A 17,059-nucleotide genomic window follows, 5' to 3' on the forward strand; every position below is an offset into this window, starting at 1 on the left:
TGGGGGGAATCTGCCGTCTGGTCTTTGCTGGCCCTTGCTCGGGGCTTCATAGCTGTCATTGCAAACCTAGAAGCTCGCTGGGAAAGGCCACGGGGTTAAATGGGAGGAGGTCCCAGATGGGGACAAAGACTTTTAGTGTAGGGAAGAGGAAAGCTCGCAGCTCCAGGGGGTTGGCACGGAGCTGCAGTCTCTCCCTGGCAGCCTGCTCTCTGCCCGCAGCAGCGGCGGTGCGCATGATTTATATACATTTTTGTCTAATGACCGAAGCTCTAAAATCCGCAACCTTAAAAAAAAAAATGTTTTTGTGGAAGAGGCTTTTGTGGACGACAGCAAAGCTAAGCAGCCTCAGCCTGTAGGCTCTGGGAGATCTTTTGGCAACGGTCCGGATCCCCAAACAGCGCAGGGCCAGTTTGGTTTGGTTGCTCTGCCTGCGGGCAGACGGTTCCTGGGTTGTCCCATCAGCAGATAGATCTGAGCAGGGAGGGATTTGCGGGCTCGCTGAGGTCTCCCCGTGCTAGCAGGAGTTCCCGTCTCCAGGAGGTCTGCGCTGAAAGATTTGTCCCATCGGCAGGTGCTGGCCCTGTGGCTTTAGGAAAGGCTCCTGGCAGTGACCTCTTCCGTAGGCAAACTGGCTGCAGAAATGCCGTGCTCGCAGGGTGTGCACCCAGCTACTCGGGGATGGAAGGGAGGGATACCGCATCCCACGGACCTCGCGGGAGGAGATTTAGGAGGCAAAAGCAGGATGCAGCGGGCTCCTTTTTCAGTCAGTTGCAGGGGGAAAAACCCAGGCACTTCCCTGGCACAATTCCAGCTTTGGCATTTGAAACAGGTCAGTTGTCCCACTCCATCGGTGGTCCCTGCACGACTGAATACAGCAGGCAGGGACCAGCCTGGGTGGCCGGACCAAAATCGTGCTCGGGAGTGTGCAAACACTTCAGCAACCTGACAGCAGCAGGTCATTGATTGGGTTTGGGTCCTGGTCTTGTTTGATTACTGGGGTACTCAAAGCCTGTAAGCGTGGGTGCTCCACCCAGGGATCTCGCCCCCACCCGAAATCGAGCCCCAAACTGTTGGGGACTGTGTTAGTTGTGTGTGGGAAAATAAAGTGGTGAGCAGCTCTGGAAAGAGCAAACGGCAAAGGATTAGTGAGATCAGGAAGAAAAGCTGCGGAAAATTACCTCGGTCTTGTGCAATTTTTGATAGGGGAGGGATGGATTTTCTAGAGGAGATACTTCTCAGCCAGGGTCTGTGGGTAGAAATAATGAACAGTAACATTTTTGCATCTGCCTGGTGCTGCGGATGGGTTTCTTTTTTTCACACATTGAGTGTACTGGTTGTGTTATCAGTAGCATCACCAAGTTTTAACCATCATTAGGCATGAAGAATCTGCAGCTGTGTTTATCACAGCAAATCAGAAATGTGCTGTGGTGACCCACACCATTCCCTGGCATGGTTTGGGAGTTAGCACGGTCCAGGAGTTGTTCCTGGCAGACAGTTTACACGTGGGCACCCATTTCAACGGTGTCGCAGCATGGGAGCATCCAAGCCATCCCAGCTGGTCTCAGAACCAAGGACCCGGTGATGTTTAGCTCAAGGTTTAGACTCTTGCGGTAAAGCCAGCAGCCTCGTCAAGTCTTCAGTTTCCTAACTTTGGATTTCCACTGCCTCACTTTGCCCCCCCAAAACACTGCAGGACCTCGGGGGCTCGCCCTCCTTGGTGGGATGCCGTGGATTCCCCCCCAGCTTTGCTGCAGGGACACGGTTATTTGACAGCAGCTTTGTTTTGCTCTGTCCGCTCCGAGCACGGCGTTCATCACACCGGCTTCGCTGCTCTCATCCCCTGGACCCGTCCCAACTTGCAGGCAACGCCGAACCCATGTCAAGAGGCACTTGCTGCTCAGCACGGCTGAGCTGGCTGCTGGCCCGGCTTGCTTCCAGGCCAGAAATCGCGGGGGAGCTGGAGCTGACACTGCCGTGGCTTCTGTGGGGGATCCTGCCATCTCCTGCCGGCTTTAATGGCTCATCTCCCAGCATCACGAGTCGTTCGTTTCCTGATTAATACATGCTTGGACAAACCTTGCTTCAGCTACGCGCTCTGCATGTGTGTATAGGTGTATACGGAAAGGCAGAATTTGAGCCTTTTTTATTTGAAATTTTCCACAAGGTTACTTTGACCCCTTTTCTTAACAGATAAGGTTATTTTAAGGCTTGCCCTTCAATGTCTCCAGTAAATCACATCACCTTTTACCTTCCAGAGCATCCTCACCCATGCAGAATCCATGTTGCATGACTGCTTGTAATACATCCATTGGGCTGATGTAGATGTAACTGGGTACGTAAGCGTGTCAAGGGAAATAAAATATTCTGTGCAATGCACTGTTCAATAGTCCCAGCACTGCCTGGTGCATTACAGCGGTGCATTAAGAGCACAATATCTAGTTCTCATTAGGCAGATGAGGACTGGTAGCCCCATTTAATAGATGGGGAGGTGGAAGCCCAACTTACAGAAGTCCCGAGCACCTGACCCCTCTCTGGTTGTGGGGATTTCCACTTCTTGGAAGCTGGAGTGTAAATCAGTCCTTCATACCCTGCTGCTTGTTTGGGCAGGGCTCATTCCTGGCACAAACCATCAAATGCCACCTCTTCCAGTTTCTGACCTCTGCGGCACCCATGTAAGTCCCAATAACTCCCTGCAAGGGGCTCTGAGCACTGTGTGTGTCCGTTGCAGTTAGGAGGAAGGTTAGCACCTAAACGTATGGCAGAAGGAAGCAGATAGTACCAAGGCTATGCAGGAATTGCTGCGATGAGCTGGTACATGGTCACTTAGTTTCTCATCTCTGGTGGAGCCTTTCCAAAACACCGGGCAGAACGGGATGGAGGAGCTGGCACTGTGCTCCCAAGCTGGTCTTTCAGAGTTTGCCCCAAGCCCTCCGCAAGTGGTTTAGTTATAGGAGGAGATGTTTGTGCTCAGGGAGGACCAGCCTGCAGGCAGCAGGCTTTGGGTTGGGGCTTATCTGCTGGATCTGAGCTGGGTGCAGCCTCTCCCAGCGCTGGAGAGGCAAACTGAGGTGCTCTCTGCCATCCTGGTGCTGTAGGAGCCGTGACACCAAAGTTAACCCCATGTCGGAAGGGGTCAGAATAAAACCCCAGGCTTCAAAATGACCTGGAGTCCCTCCAGGGACTTTTACTCAGCTCCCAGAAGACAGGAATTCAGGAATCACCTGCAGCTCTCAAAACCAGTCTGTTGTCCACTGCTGCACGATCACTGCTGTTATTTTCACGCTGCCCACAACCACTTTTTCTTTTTTTCTATTTTAAATGCAATGCATTTATTAAAGACTTCCCCACAGCTGAGTTCCCTGGTCCTCTCTTCTTTGTTTACCAGGAATTACTGCCTTTCTGGAAGGCCGTGTAAACCTCTGATGCCTGAATACGAGTGTGCGAGCAAATACATCACGTTGGTACAGCCTCAGTCCCAGACAGTTAATGCTGAGGCCAGACCGGTGGGAAAATCAACTGTACTCTGTAGGAAATTTTCTCATTCAAACCCCTCCATCAGACTGTGACCAAAAAGCAAAAGAGCTGGGAAAAGCTCGGGTTTCCAATTACTCTCTTCAAAAGGGAGAGAAAAATTGGAACGGGATCGTTCTCCTCCTGTGCTGCGGTTCTTATTGTGGCTGTAATGATACAGCCTGGCCATCATCCACTCTCTCCTTCTCGCCTTGCAGCTCCCTCCCCGAACAAACGATACTTGGTTGCTGTTAATTGGGAGCAGCCAAAATAACTGAATCCCCTGGAGATGGGGGGGTGAGGACAGAATCTCAACGAGACGCCCTGCTGATGAATGTGGCTTTCAGCCGCTCCTACGCCCCCGTGAAGGGAAAAGAATAGGGGCTCTGTGAAAGTGAAACAGCCAGTGCTGACCTTGGGTTTCTGGGTTGGGTTTTTTTCTTTTTTCCCTTTCTCTCTCTTTTCTAACGTTAATTGCTTGTCGCTTTGTCCATCACATGATCGCTGGAAACTGCCAACTTGTTCTCACTTGTTAATGTCACAAGTTCGGTTTAAAATAAGCAGTCTACAAGGTTCCTGATTTCGTGCTGTTTATCTGAGTATCAGATGTGTTTCTTGTGATTTCAGACTATTACTTTGAAAATCTCTGACCCTCCCTCGGCCCGTTAAAAACTGGCATTTTCCAGCTATGAAAGCCTGCCTGGAAGCTGCTGTCAGGGAGATCTGCAGCGTCTAACCTCTCCCCAGCTCTGCTCAAAGGCGATGCTCGCTGTATACACTGAGCTCTCGGGATGAGAGACCGTGGCAAAATCCTGGCGCTAGCACACACCGTACAAGCCGGAGCCAGCCTGTGCCTGGTACAGAAGCTGCCTGTCTCTCTCGTATCCTTGTCAGCATGCAAAGCAGGCAGGCCACGGACGGTGGAAGGGGCAATGTGCCCCTCACATTGGCATGCATCAGTACGCCCAGGCTTGATTGCTGTCTTCCCGTGAGTCTTCTGGTTGCCTTTGCTCTTTACGGGCAGGTTTCAGCGTATTGCTGCCTCTCTGCAAGAGATGAGCGCTCCGAACCTGCTCCTGTGCAGCTTACCTGACCAGTCTGTGCCGTATCTGAGCTGTTTTTCAGTTCCTGATGTCCTGGGGTCCATGCTAGCATTAGCCTGTGTTCTCCAAGAGGTGGGGAGCTGCAGCATGCCCTTTCTCCTTGTGCCTTGCCACCGCAATCCCCATCTCCAATATCAGTGCCTAAATACCTTTTTGGAGGGTTTTCCAGCATCCTGCTGGGATGAACTGGGATGAAGATTCAGCACTGAGCCCCCTGTAGTGGACCCAAATTCTCGAACCATGCTTAGTTAAAGGGAAGCTGGGAGATGGTGAGCAGGGGTCCAAGCCCTCTTGCTTGGGTTGTATCACAGCAAATGCTGGAAGAGGTGTAAAACACATTATGGCAGGGGAACGGACAGGGCAGAGGAGCTTAGGACACACAAAGCGCTTCAGAGTCTGTACTCACACCTCTGCACAGGGCAAAACCTGTGCGTAAGGGCTGGAGATCATCAGCTGGAGACAGCAGATGCTGTCTTGGTGCTGCAGTGAAGGAGATGCAGTCGGTGTGGGAAGGGAGCTCTTGTCTGTGCATCTAGACTACTAAATCAAACACTGTCTTAGTATAGACAAATCCATAAAATTTCCCTGTCTTTCCCACCCCAGTGTGCTCAGCCTGCAGCCAATTTCTGGCCAGATCATCCAAAGGAGATACAGGGCAATAGAGGGTGAGTACTACAGTGCTGCATAGCCAGGGATGGTCTCTTTGCTCGGGTTTTGCCTTATCCTGAAGCTGAGGTCTAGAGTAAGTTGGATGAATGAGCCTTCCTTTCTCATCGGCTACAAGGAGCCACAATAGACTGGCTTTACGTTAGAACTGGGAAGAGGGAGTGTTGCCTCTTTTTCACACCATTCCCTCATAGTGCCCCAGAGTCAAAATTTGCCTTGCCTCCCTATATTTTGGCATGTATCCCCACAGGGATACACAAGCTGCTGAATGAACTGCGTGTCCCATCACAGATCTGGACCCCGCAGACCCTTAGGAGAGAAACGAAGTCTTTGCAAACATGCACAACATCAACCCCCCCAGCAAGGGTGCTATCTTCAGTCTTATGCATCTGTGAAACTAAAATACCATTTGTAGGGACCATTTTGCTTTCTGTGGCTAAGGCAGCTCCATCGAACTCAGCAGCCAGATTCCCCTGTGGCCAACAAGGATAAAAAAAAAACAGCCCTGAGAGGTGCTAAGGGAGAAAGCCTCGAAAGCGTAGGGAGAGAGAGAGAATGGGCTGGAAAATGCAATTTCATTATGACAACCCCCATCTGCTAGAATACGGAAGCAACATGAAAATATTTTGTCTGTTATCAGAGGCTTTGGGTTGCGAGAGGAAGTGGGATTTGCAACCTGGTTCAGAGCCTGCTCTAACTTTGCTCTTTGGGCTGTCTCGCCCTGGGACTGTTCGACAGGTCCCACCTCCCTGCTTTCGCTCTCTCCTGGTGTTTAACACTGTCCTGTCCTCTCTATCATCATCCCAGCATGGGTCTCCTATCATGTGCCCACGCAAACTATTCCTCTGTCTCACTTCTGGCAGCAGCTGGTATCTGATGCAACAGAAGAAAAATATGCTGTTTCCCACACTCAAGCAAAATACTTACTTGCATTTACTTTTTTTGGCCATCTCCATCCACTGCAGCTCTGGTTGGGTGCATATAAGCTTAGGAATTAGGCCCCACTCCTGCAAACGTGTACGTGTTGGCTGCACAGTAGTAACCGCAGCCCTGCAGGGTCTGGTGGGGATCCATCAGCATCAATTTCAGTTCAAGCATGGGCATCTGTGTGATAAGTTCTCCTCTATTTTGTGTGGCATAAACACCAGCAGGGAAGAGAAATATGTAGGGTGGAAGGGAAACAGAGGATAGTAGGAATTAATTCAGTGCTGTGAGGTAGTTTCCAGACATTAGGATCCTGCTGTGCCCTGAATCTGAATCTTTCCAGCCAGAGCTTAGCAACTCTGGAGGTTGCCAGGGAGCAGAGCGGGCAGAGGAGTGTTCAGCACTGGGGTTTGGCTGCTCTGAGCATCCAGGCACATCTCATCTGACAGCCCCTCAGCATGGCTCCGTGGATGCTCCCAAGGCTTCAGTGCTATACCCAAACGGCAGCCAGCTCTGATGCAGACCCTCTCATTTCTCCATCACCTCCCAGTCCTGCTACTTCTTAAACATGGAGGGATGAGGGCTGCAGGTTTGGCACTGTGGACTTCTCCCCTTCTCCCTCTGCCGTACTTACTACAGCAGCCCCAGGTGTGCAAGCCATGTGCAAGTTGTGTGGCAGGGAAGCCGAGTTTATTTGCAACCTCCATGATTTGGTTGGGACCCTCTTCACTCAGGTGCAGAAAGGCAGGTTATCCCTTAGGTGACTAATCACAGCCTAATTTTGTCCCTGAGCAGTTTGTTCTGGGGAAGGGGGTGAAAAATCCCCTCCACAATCATCAGATGCTTTCTTGACATCTAACTGCTTCTTGCACCCCGTTACTGGCAGCTCCTCGCTGCTTCTGAACATGCTTGGAGCTGGGTGCCCGAGGAAGCGAGGACAAAGGGCAGGCTTGTGACATTGCTGCGCCCATCTGATGTAGTCTGAACTGCAGGGACAGGGCTGTGCCATCCTTCTTCATGCTGAATTTAGGTCTGCCGAGTCAAGAAAAGCCCCTTTCCCCTAAGAGCAGGGCCAGCATCTCGATAGCGCCATGGCTTATCCCACCCAGGAATGGCAGCACGCTCTTCTCCCCGATAAATCACCGTTAACTTTTCTTCTTTCTCGCCTCCCCGCAGGGCACGAAGGCGACGTTCCCCAGAGCCAGGCTCAAAGCTGCCGCACGCAGCGAGATGACAGCCATCCTGGAGCGGATCAGCACGCTGTCCCTCAGCGGGCAGCATCTCAGCCGTCTCCCCAGGCTGCTGGAGGATGGCTTCCCCAAAATGCCTTGCACGGTCAAAGAGTGCGAGGTGCCGCAGCTCTTCCGTGAGCCTTACATCCACACCGGGTACCGTCCCACCGACCAGGACTGGCGGTACTACTTCCTTAGCCTCTTCCAGAAGCACAACGAGGTGGTCAACGTATGGACTCATCTCCTGGCAGCGCTGGCTGTGCTGCTGAGATTCAAGACGTTTGTGGAGGCTGAGCAGTTACCCGTGGACGCGTGGTCCTTGCCTTTGCTCATCTTTGTCCTCTCCTCTGTCACCTACCTGACCTGCAGCCTCTTGGCCCACCTACTGCAGTCCAAATCGGAGCTGTACCACTACACCTTCTACTTTGTGGACTACGTCGGAGTCAGCATCTACCAGTACGGTAGTGCCCTGGCTCACTTCTACTACAGCTCCGACCAAGCCTGGTACGACAAGTTCTGGCTTTTCTTCCTGCCGGCAGCTGCTTTCTGTGGCTGGCTGTCTTGTGCCGGCTGCTGCTATGCGAAATATCGGTACCGACGGCCTTACCCCATCATGAGGAAGATGTGCCAGGTGATCCCAGCTGGGCTGGCATTCATCTTGGATATCAGTCCTGTCGCTCACCGGGTGGTTGTGTGTCACCTGGGGGGCTGTGAGGAAGATGCTGCTTGGTACCACACGTACCAGATACTGTTTTTCCTTATCAGTGCTTATTTCTTCTCCTGCCCAGTCCCTGAGAAGTACTTCCCTGGCTCCTGCGATATCGTTGGCCATGCCCACCAGATCTTCCACACCTTCCTGGCCATCTGCACCCTATCGCAGCTGGAGGCCATTCTTTTGGATTACAAGAACAGGCAGGAGATTTTCCTGAAGAGACACGGGCCTTTCTCCGTTTATCTCTCCTGCATCTCTTTTTTTGGCCTGGTGGCTTGTAGTGCCATCACAGCTTACATCCTGCGATGCAGGATCAAGGCCAGCCTGGCTAAAAAGGACTCCTGAGAGTCACGAACGTGACGGGCATGACATCACCGGGGTGGTGAAAATCAAGAAAAGGGGCATAACACGTTAGAGACATAACTGTCTTATTTGCCTAACACGCTGTGACTAACCAGGACCCTGGACTCAGGTGGAGGGCTGGAGACTTCATGCTGGATGCATTTTCACAGCAGGGACTGCCTTTTGCCATCCAGGGGGACATGGAGTGTTTTAAGCCGGAACAAGTCACTTAACCAAGGATGCTGGAATAGGCAGAGGTTTCCTGGTTTCTTGTTCATTCCGGTAAACCTGTGGGTGATACCTTGCTGAACGTCAGGGAGGGCAGCCTGAAGGCTGTGAGACTGTAGAAGGGTCTGCCAGGGCTCACGACGCAGTGGAGAATGCACCATGAGGACCACAGCTGGATGTGATGACCTCCCTGGGTTTTGCCATGTCTGCTATCTGTGAGACCTGTTACTATCAAAGGCAGTAGCAAGGTTTCAGGAGGAGTCTACATTTCTAGGATTCAGCTGCAAGGCCATGTGTGGCACAGTGGCTGGTATAATCCTTTTCCTGCTGCAGCTGGGCTAAGCCAGGTTCTCTCTATGGTCCCCCTGTCAAGTATCTCAATGCCAGGTTGCTGAGGTGGCTTTGGCGAAGCATGTTTGGAGACTTAGGCCTGACCTGGGGACTGCTAGGATGAACTGGGTCAGAACCTGAGCCCTGTGTCTGCCGGTGAACTGGTGTAGGTCCAGCACAGGTGGAGACGTTAGGTCAGCTCCATCTTTTCTTTCTATATGACTGCACCATCTGCAGTGGAGCTGCTGATGAAAACCAAGGAGTCAGGCTGTCCCAAGGATTACTAACAGGAGATTCGGTCTTTCCCAGCAGTCTGAATTTGACCTAAGGTAGTGGCAGTGCTGATGGCTGTTTGGTAGCCTACAAGACAGGTCATCAGAGGCTCCTGACTTCCATTTTAAGTGCTTAGTTGCCTTTGAGGAGCTGGGCCAGGGTCAGGTTGGAGATGGTTTTGAGCCTTCCTCAGTAACAGTGGCAGAGGTTGAGCACCCCTGAGGCCATCAGCGTTCAGGGTGCTGGCCCCAGGAGGGGAGATGCTTTTGATACTGGCTGCATCATTTTGGCTGCTTGTGTGACAGGTTCATGCATTCCTGCATAGACTGACTCTGTGTATTCTGTCTAGGGAGTCTGACTGACCTCCAATGCTGTCCATGGAGTGTAGAGTAACTTGGGTGTGACCTGTCTGATATGGGAAGGGCTCTGGGCCTCCAACAGCCCTACTACAGTCATGGCCAAAAGGGTATGAAAGTGAAGCGGTCTTTATTCCCCTCTTAGTGGTGCTTTTCAGGACACCAAGCAGTGCTTGGTGGGCCTCCTGGGAAAGCTGACCTTGAAGCTGCAGGCTTGCTTCTCTCTGACCAATGGGATTGTGAATCTGGCACGTTTTTATCAGCACTAGATGAAGGTAGAACAGCAAAAGGCAGGAGCAGGGTAACGGCATTAGGGTCCTATGCAACCGTGGGACAGGTTTGTCCTTGAGACTTGGTGATTCCTGCGTGGAGTAGCCAAGATAGTGGTCAGGCACATTTGATGTCCGTGGGTCGCTCCTGTCCAAGGTGTACCAAGGGTTGGTTTACTGTGTCCTCCACTAGATAAGTCTCCTCTGTGCTTGCTCGGGGGGGATATCAGATATGGAGCCACACTCTTGCACTGAAGTTGGTAGCACTTGCAGGACAGGATGCTCAGAGCCAATGCAGAGATATGGTCCCATTCAGCCTAGACACCTACTGTTTGACCCACTGCTTGCTTTCCATAGGAAACCCTGGCACGGCTCCTCCCAGCTATACACTGTGGAAGACCTGCAGCCTCAAGTGCCTTGACACCTGGCAAATTCCTAGGGGGTATAAATCTTTCCTGAAAGCAAGGAAGCCATGGGATCTATTCCAGCCACAGATTTGTCTCACTGAATCCAAGGGCAGGCAAATGAATTGTGATTGCTGGTTCTGAGCAGGCAGAGTTTAGGGTTGGAGATATGATTTGTCATGACAAGCACTGATTTCTGCACTTGATACGTTTTTAACTATTGAGATTTGTGTGTGTCTGTGTATGTGTGTGTGCACATGATCTATTATCCAGAAAGGCTTTGCCTTTGGCTTTTATATCTGCAGAGCCTCCTAGTTGGGTCAAGATTAGCCTGAAGGAAACAGTGCTGTGCTGCTGGAGGAGCAAGGCGGGCCAGACAACAGCGTCTCTGAAAACAGATCTATTAATAGGTGCTTTGCTGTGTCCTGTGTTTTGTGGACAAATGTGAAACTCCTGGCCCTATTGACAAATTAAATACAAAGGGCGAGGGAAGTAAGTTTTGAGTACAGGAGAAGAAATCATAGGGGAGCCTTCAGGAGGTCATCTAGTCCACCCTTTCTCATCACTCTAGGCCTCCTGGTTTACATCCACTCCAGCTTAGAAATTAATTACTTCATTTCCTACGGTGTATTTTGACAGTACAGCCACGCTGACCTAACAGCAAATTTGCCTCAGGGGAGTGGCAAGTGGGGATGGTCCCACTTACACCTCTTCATACCACTTCTCGTGCACAGAAGCTCATCTCACCACAAAGCGAGCTGGTGCCAGGAGATGGACTAGCAGAAAACCAATCCTACTGAAAAAATGTCAGTAATTTTCTGCTGGTTTTAACTTTCAGCCAGCTCACTTGGACAACACTGCTGCCTGCAGGGAAGGGCCAGAGCAGAGGCCAGCAGCAGTTCCTCCAGCACAGCAGCTGGTTTCTCAACTAGCTTAGTTGCACTGATGGACTGCTCCCTCCATGGTCTCCCTGGCTTTGCTTGTGGGTCTCCTCCCAGTTTGTGGAAAGACTTCCAGTGGGAGCAGTGCTTTTTTTCAACAGCCTAATTTGCCTTGCTTTTGTGGTAGGTAAAGCAGAATGAGCCACTGGGTGTGGATCTGGCTGGATGGTATCAGTGGGCTCCTGTGCAGGAAGGGGAGTAAACCAGGCTGGTCCAGAGCTCCTTTCTGGGCTAAAACAGAGGGAGTGGGCATCGCTGCTAATAGCAAACCCTGCTCTGCTGCTACCTAGCGTTATACTGGTACCAAAGGAAGGGATCACCCAGGCGTTTCCGTCTCTAGGGGTTTGAAAATGGATGACAGGTCCTGCCCTTGTCAAAAGAGGACGAGTACAGTAATGCCATCCAGTTCAGGGACAGGGAGGGGAGGTGCCCACATGGCTCTCCTGAGGTATTTCTGGTCATATGTCATCTCCTCCCTGGTTGGGCAGAAGTGAAACTTCTCCTTCTGGAGCAATTGTGTGACAGCGGTGGTGTTTTTTACATATTCTTATGTTATCCCTCAGGTGAAGCCACTCACGTCCCCGTGTGGCCCTGCACTCAAGACCTGGAGATGACCTCCTGGTTACGATGATGGGTTGATTTAGCAGGGAATTTCAGTACCGATTGCTGCTACTGTGAGGATGCACCCTTGTGTCACAAGGGGCTCACCAACACTGGAGCTTCCTTCATCCCTGTCTCCATCCTCCTCCTCTTCCTCCAACCCCCTGATTTCTTTCCCTCATCCCGGACTTCATCCTTGTGCCTTATGCACCTGGCTGCCTACCTGGGCAGACTCCACATGCCGTGCAGTCTGCTGCACCTCAGCTGGGCTGGGACTGGAAAGTGACTGCCAATGCCCTCCCAAAAGCCCTGCCGTTGATCTAGGGGAGACCAGGGCTGGGTCCAGAGAGAGTAAAAGTGCCGCTGTGATAAGTGCTCAGCTTGTCTGAGAGCCTCTCAGGGCCTTCTCCTTGGGCTCACTGCTTGGAGCACGCCTCCTTCCATCCTGGCGTTCCTCTAAGGAGGCACGGCTGCGAGGGGTGTACCAGTGGCAGGGTTTGGTGAAGAGCTGACCACCAAAGGTTGAGCACATCCAAGATCCTGAAGGGACCGAGGTCCTAACCCTCTTCCCCAAGAATCTCTGGTCCTGAGATAGTATTTTTGCAGATCATGCAACCTGGATCTGTACAGGACAACTCCTGAGAATTCATCCCAACGTGCCTTATGCTGTTCCTTTTTGGGATTCATCCTGAAGGAACCTGAGGCTCAAAGGCAGCCTCTTCACTGTCTGCCGGTCCGTGGTTGCTCTTAACAGCTGCTACCCACTGACAGGATTTGCTTGGTGTATGGAGCAGAAGGGGAGGATGGAGAGAGGTGCCTTAAACTTGTATTTATGCCTAATGATTTGTGTAACAAGGCAAGGACGGGTTCCTCATGTGCCTTGCAATTTACATCTTTTACTGACAAGGTTATTTTTAAGCACTGTTTGTTACTAAACAGAAGTACAAAAGAGTTTGTATTTTTTTCCCTGGGAAACAGGGAAGGGTATGAGTGTTATATATTAACCATTCCCTTCCCAGCTCCTATCTGCTGACTTTGTATTGTTGAAAACATTGACAATATTTTAAGCTTTGTACTGTACTGATCATTATTTAAAAATCTTAGTGAAAAAAAAAGAAATCTGGAAAAGCAAAACGATTGGTGTGGTGTGAAATTCCCAAATGCACAACTACAGAACGTTATGAGTCATTAGGAAGAAAAGTGGATAATAATTATAGAGTGGATACATTAGAGTGGATAATAATTACAACAATAATGAACAATAGGGTGTGGTTTTATCTGTGCATCTCAAAGCACTTTCCAGGTTTCACAGTAACTATGTGATTTCATTCCCTTTTTACAAGGGAGGTGCAGAATGGCTGCCCTGACACTGATTAGAGGCATTTAAGTTCATCATCCACAAAAGTATTTGGGTGTCCAGTTTTCCTTAATTTCTGTCAATCAGAGGTGAGTATCTAGCGATTTGGTGGCCTGGCACCAAACCAGTGCAAGCTTCAGTGGCCAAGCTGTGAATACAATTGCCTGTTCAAGCAAAACATTTCAGCACATGCTTAAAATTAAGCCAAAGAGACACAATCATTGATGGACAGAAGGATATCAATCAGTTAGACATGAGCCTACATGAAATAAGGCTAGAGCTTCTCCTTGCTTATAGCTGTGTAGAATCACAGACTGGTTGAGGCTGGAAGGGACCTCTGGAGGTCATCTGGTCCAGTCCCCTGCTCAAACAGGGCCACTGGCAGCTGGTTGCCCAGGACCATGTCCAGATGGCTTTTGAAGATCTCCAAGGATGGAGACTCCACAATTTCCCTGGGTGACCTGTGCCAGTGCTCGGTCACCTTCGGAGTAAAAAAGTGTTTCCTGATGTTCAGAGGGAACCTCCTGCATTTCAGTGCGTGCCCATGGCCTCTGGTCCTGGCACTGGGCACCACTGAAAAGAGCCTGGCTCCGTCCTCTTTGCACCCTCCCGTCAGGTATTTATACACATTAGTAAGATCCCCTCTCTGAGCCTTTTCTTCTCCAGGCAAAACAGTCCCAGCTCTCCCAGCCTTTCCTCATAGGAGAGATGCTCCAGTTCCTTCATCATCTTGGGGCCCTTCGTTGGACCCTCTCCAGTATGTCCATGTCTCTTTTGGACTGGGGAGCCCAGAACTGGACACACTACTCCAGGTTTGGCTTCACCAGTGCTGAGTAGAGGGGAAGGATCACCTTCCTCATCCTGGGGGCAATACTCGGTCTAATGCAGCCCAGGATACCTTCAGGATAGCCTTCTTTGCCTCAAGGGCCCACTGCTGGCTTATGTTCAACCTGGTGTCCACCAGGATGCCTAGGTCTTTTTCTGCAAAGCTTCTTTCCAGCTTGCTTTTTACCCTCCTCCCTCCCCTCAGGATCCTGAACTCTACCATCTCACGGTCACTGGAGCCAAGGCTGCCTTTGACCTTCATATCCCCAATGAGCCCTTGTTGGTGAGTATGATGTCCAGCAAAGCACCTCTCCATGTTGGCTCCTCTGTCACTTGGAGGAGGATGTTATCAGCACTGCACTCCAGGAACCGCCTGGATTGCTTATGCCCTGCTATGTTGTCCCTCCAGCAGATGTCAGGGTGGCTGAAGTCCCCCATGAGGACCAGGGCCTGCAAAGTGACCGCTCCTGTCTGCCTGTAGAAGACCTCATCCACTTGTTCTTCCTGCTTAGGCAGCCTCTAGCAGACACCCCCTACAATGTCACCCATACTGGTCTTCTCTTTAATCCTTACCCGTGAGCTCTCAGTTGGCTCATCATCCAGGCAGAGCTCCACGCACTTCACCTGTTCTCTCATATAAAGGGCAGCTCCCCCTCCTCGTTTTCTTGACCTGTCCTTCCTAAAGAGCCTGTATCCCTCCATGGCAACACTCAAGCCATGGGAGCCCTCCCACCATGTCTTCCTGATCCCAGCAAGATCGTAGCCCTGCAGCTGCGCACAGATCTCTATAACTCATCACGCGTAGTCCCCGTGCTGCCTGCATTACTTACATGCACTTCAGAGAGACACCCCAGCACACGGATTTCCCAGAAAGGGTTGGGGGATTTCTCCATAATGGTGCCTTCTAGGCACTTCCTTGCTTACATGCAAACACTGGAGGTGACCCCGCTTCTGTTGATTTTATGATCTCTTTCTGTTACATCTGTCCAGGCCCTCTGCTCATCAACCTTGACCATCACTCCCTGAAAGGGCTGCTGGCAACTCTGTCTCTCCCTGCCATCATCACTAGTTTAAATCCTCTTTATCAGGAGGATCGTGTGCGATCATGTATACCCTGTCCCCCAGGCTATACACTCGCTGTGAATTTCAGTCCTCTAAAAATCTGCTCTTTTTCCTTCTATTACCAGCACACTAATAATTTTAATTATTATTTCTGAATATACCATGCAGACCAAGGCTTCCGTCCTGTTGTGGTTTTACCCACCAGAGGGCGAGATGTCTTCATCTGTGGCCACAGAGAGGCTTCCAGTGCCACGAAAGCAGAGCCTTCAGCCCTAGCTTTCCGGACAGGCTTAGGAAAAAATGCTCCCATTCAGGCAGGCCTGCAGCCAACTCTGCAAGAGATGCATTTCTGAGCGAGGGATGTACTTTGCTAACATCTCACCCTCTCCGTAAGTGACAGGGATTTCCCCAGATGAGTTAGGCCAAAGTTTCCATGAAGTAAAAACTGGAGAGGAATGGGAGAAAACTTTTTAAACTAGAAACAAAAATAGAGACATGTGGTATGCTGAGAAGAAACTGCTTGGTGATACTGTTTTAGGGAACATATTTACTACATGCCTGTCATTATCCAATATTACACACGCACACATCCTTGATGTGTGAAAATCCAGAGACGGTTATTAGCAAAAGAGGGAATTGGCCTATCCAAAGCACATGAAGCCAAATGCAAAAAGTAAAAGAGCTTCCAAGTCAGAGGAATGAGGCATTTTGTTTTGGTCATTTCATGTGTCACTAGCCACAGAGGACGGAATGTGAGAGAAGGTAATGATTTGTACTTCAAGCACCAGATACTGCGGCAGTGAGTTGCCTCAGAAGAGGTTCTTTTACCCAATAGCAATCTGTCTGGTCTTATCCTTGCAGCATTCTGATAACATGGGCTAAGAGGCAGAGCATTAGCAAACAGCTCTGAGATGTTTCCTTCTTTGTTCTATTAAGCAGCAGTTGAAGACGATCTCACTGACTAGGTCAGGGGAAGAATACGTCCCAATGTTGCCTGCTGCTCCTGTTGACTTCAGAGAGAGAAGTGAAGCCCTAGCAGCCCTGGTAAAAAAGGAACTGAACATGCCCAAAGTTTAAGGCATTGAGCTACCTGCTGCGTCTTAAATTCTGCAGCTGTTCCCAGTGACAGCTTATCCTTTATCCTGTAGTTCTTTGCTTTGTTCTGACTGAAGACAAGACCTGTTCTCAATCCAAAACAGTTCCTCTTGCTATGAAGTGACAAGCACTAAACTCATTCCTTAGCAGTATCCTTTCTAACACACCTGTATCAAATATTTGGCCCTTGGGAGCCAATAGATGGGGTGAAAGAAAGGAAAAAATCCAAGCTTGTCCTGCTTCATCAGGGTGTCTGTTGGTGAGGTGGACAAATGCTGGCTACGATGACAAAGCAGTGTAGAAAGTGGTGTGGGAGAGCAGTCTGATCTCTGAATCCCTGAATATTTCACTAGATGTGTGGATACTCGGGTGGCAAATTTCAGCCTACTGCCAACAAGCCTGGCCTTCTGAGTGTTTTTTAAGAGGCCCATTAGAAGTAGTCCTGGGAACCCTCAGACCCCAGATCGGGGGTATTGAAACACCATCCACTCTCCTTGCATGGGGATTCACCGGTCAGACTTTTTTATTGATGTGTATTACAGTAGCTTATATACACATAACAGCAGTCTTTCCTCTAAAAGGCATAAGCTTTAAACAGATAAGAGATCGGAAATCTTGATAAAGACCTCCTTTTCCCTTTCACGAGTAGATAGTAGGGATGTAGAAATGTAGGAGGCTAAAGAGGCTTGTCTTAACCTTGGCAAGTCAGGCTTGCCTCTACAGAAGTTGATGTCAAAGATGCAGCTGAATCCAGATCTTCTGAGTTCCACCTCAATTCCTTATTCCCCGTTTCTCCTCTCTCCTGCTTTATGGTCACTATTCCTAAGAAA

At 50.3% G+C, this 17,059-nt stretch overlaps 1 protein-coding gene across 1 annotated transcript; it reads left to right on the top strand.

The window, feature by feature from the left end:
* The first annotated feature begins 7,384 nt into the window (after positions 1-7,384).
* PAQR8 (progestin and adipoQ receptor family member VIII) lies at positions 7,385-9,257 on the top strand. Its single transcript, XM_010583117.1, has one exon. The coding sequence runs from the start codon at positions 7,434-7,436 to the stop codon at positions 8,490-8,492; it is 1,059 nt and encodes a 352-aa protein (XP_010581419.1). The 5' UTR covers positions 7,385-7,433; the 3' UTR covers positions 8,493-9,257.
* The last annotated feature ends 7,802 nt before the right edge of the window (positions 9,258-17,059 follow it).

Source organism: Haliaeetus leucocephalus, unplaced genomic scaffold (genome assembly GCF_000737465.1).
Source record: "Haliaeetus leucocephalus isolate CR32 unplaced genomic scaffold, Haliaeetus_leucocephalus-4.0 Scaffold871, whole genome shotgun sequence".
Taxonomy (NCBI): Eukaryota; Metazoa; Chordata; class Aves; order Accipitriformes; family Accipitridae; genus Haliaeetus; species Haliaeetus leucocephalus.

What these genes read in the sequence shown, in the direction of transcription:
- PAQR8 (XM_010583117.1), top strand. Translation starts at nt 7,434, where the DNA reads ATGACAGCCATCCTGGAGCGGATCAGCACGCTGTCCCTCAGCGGGCAG.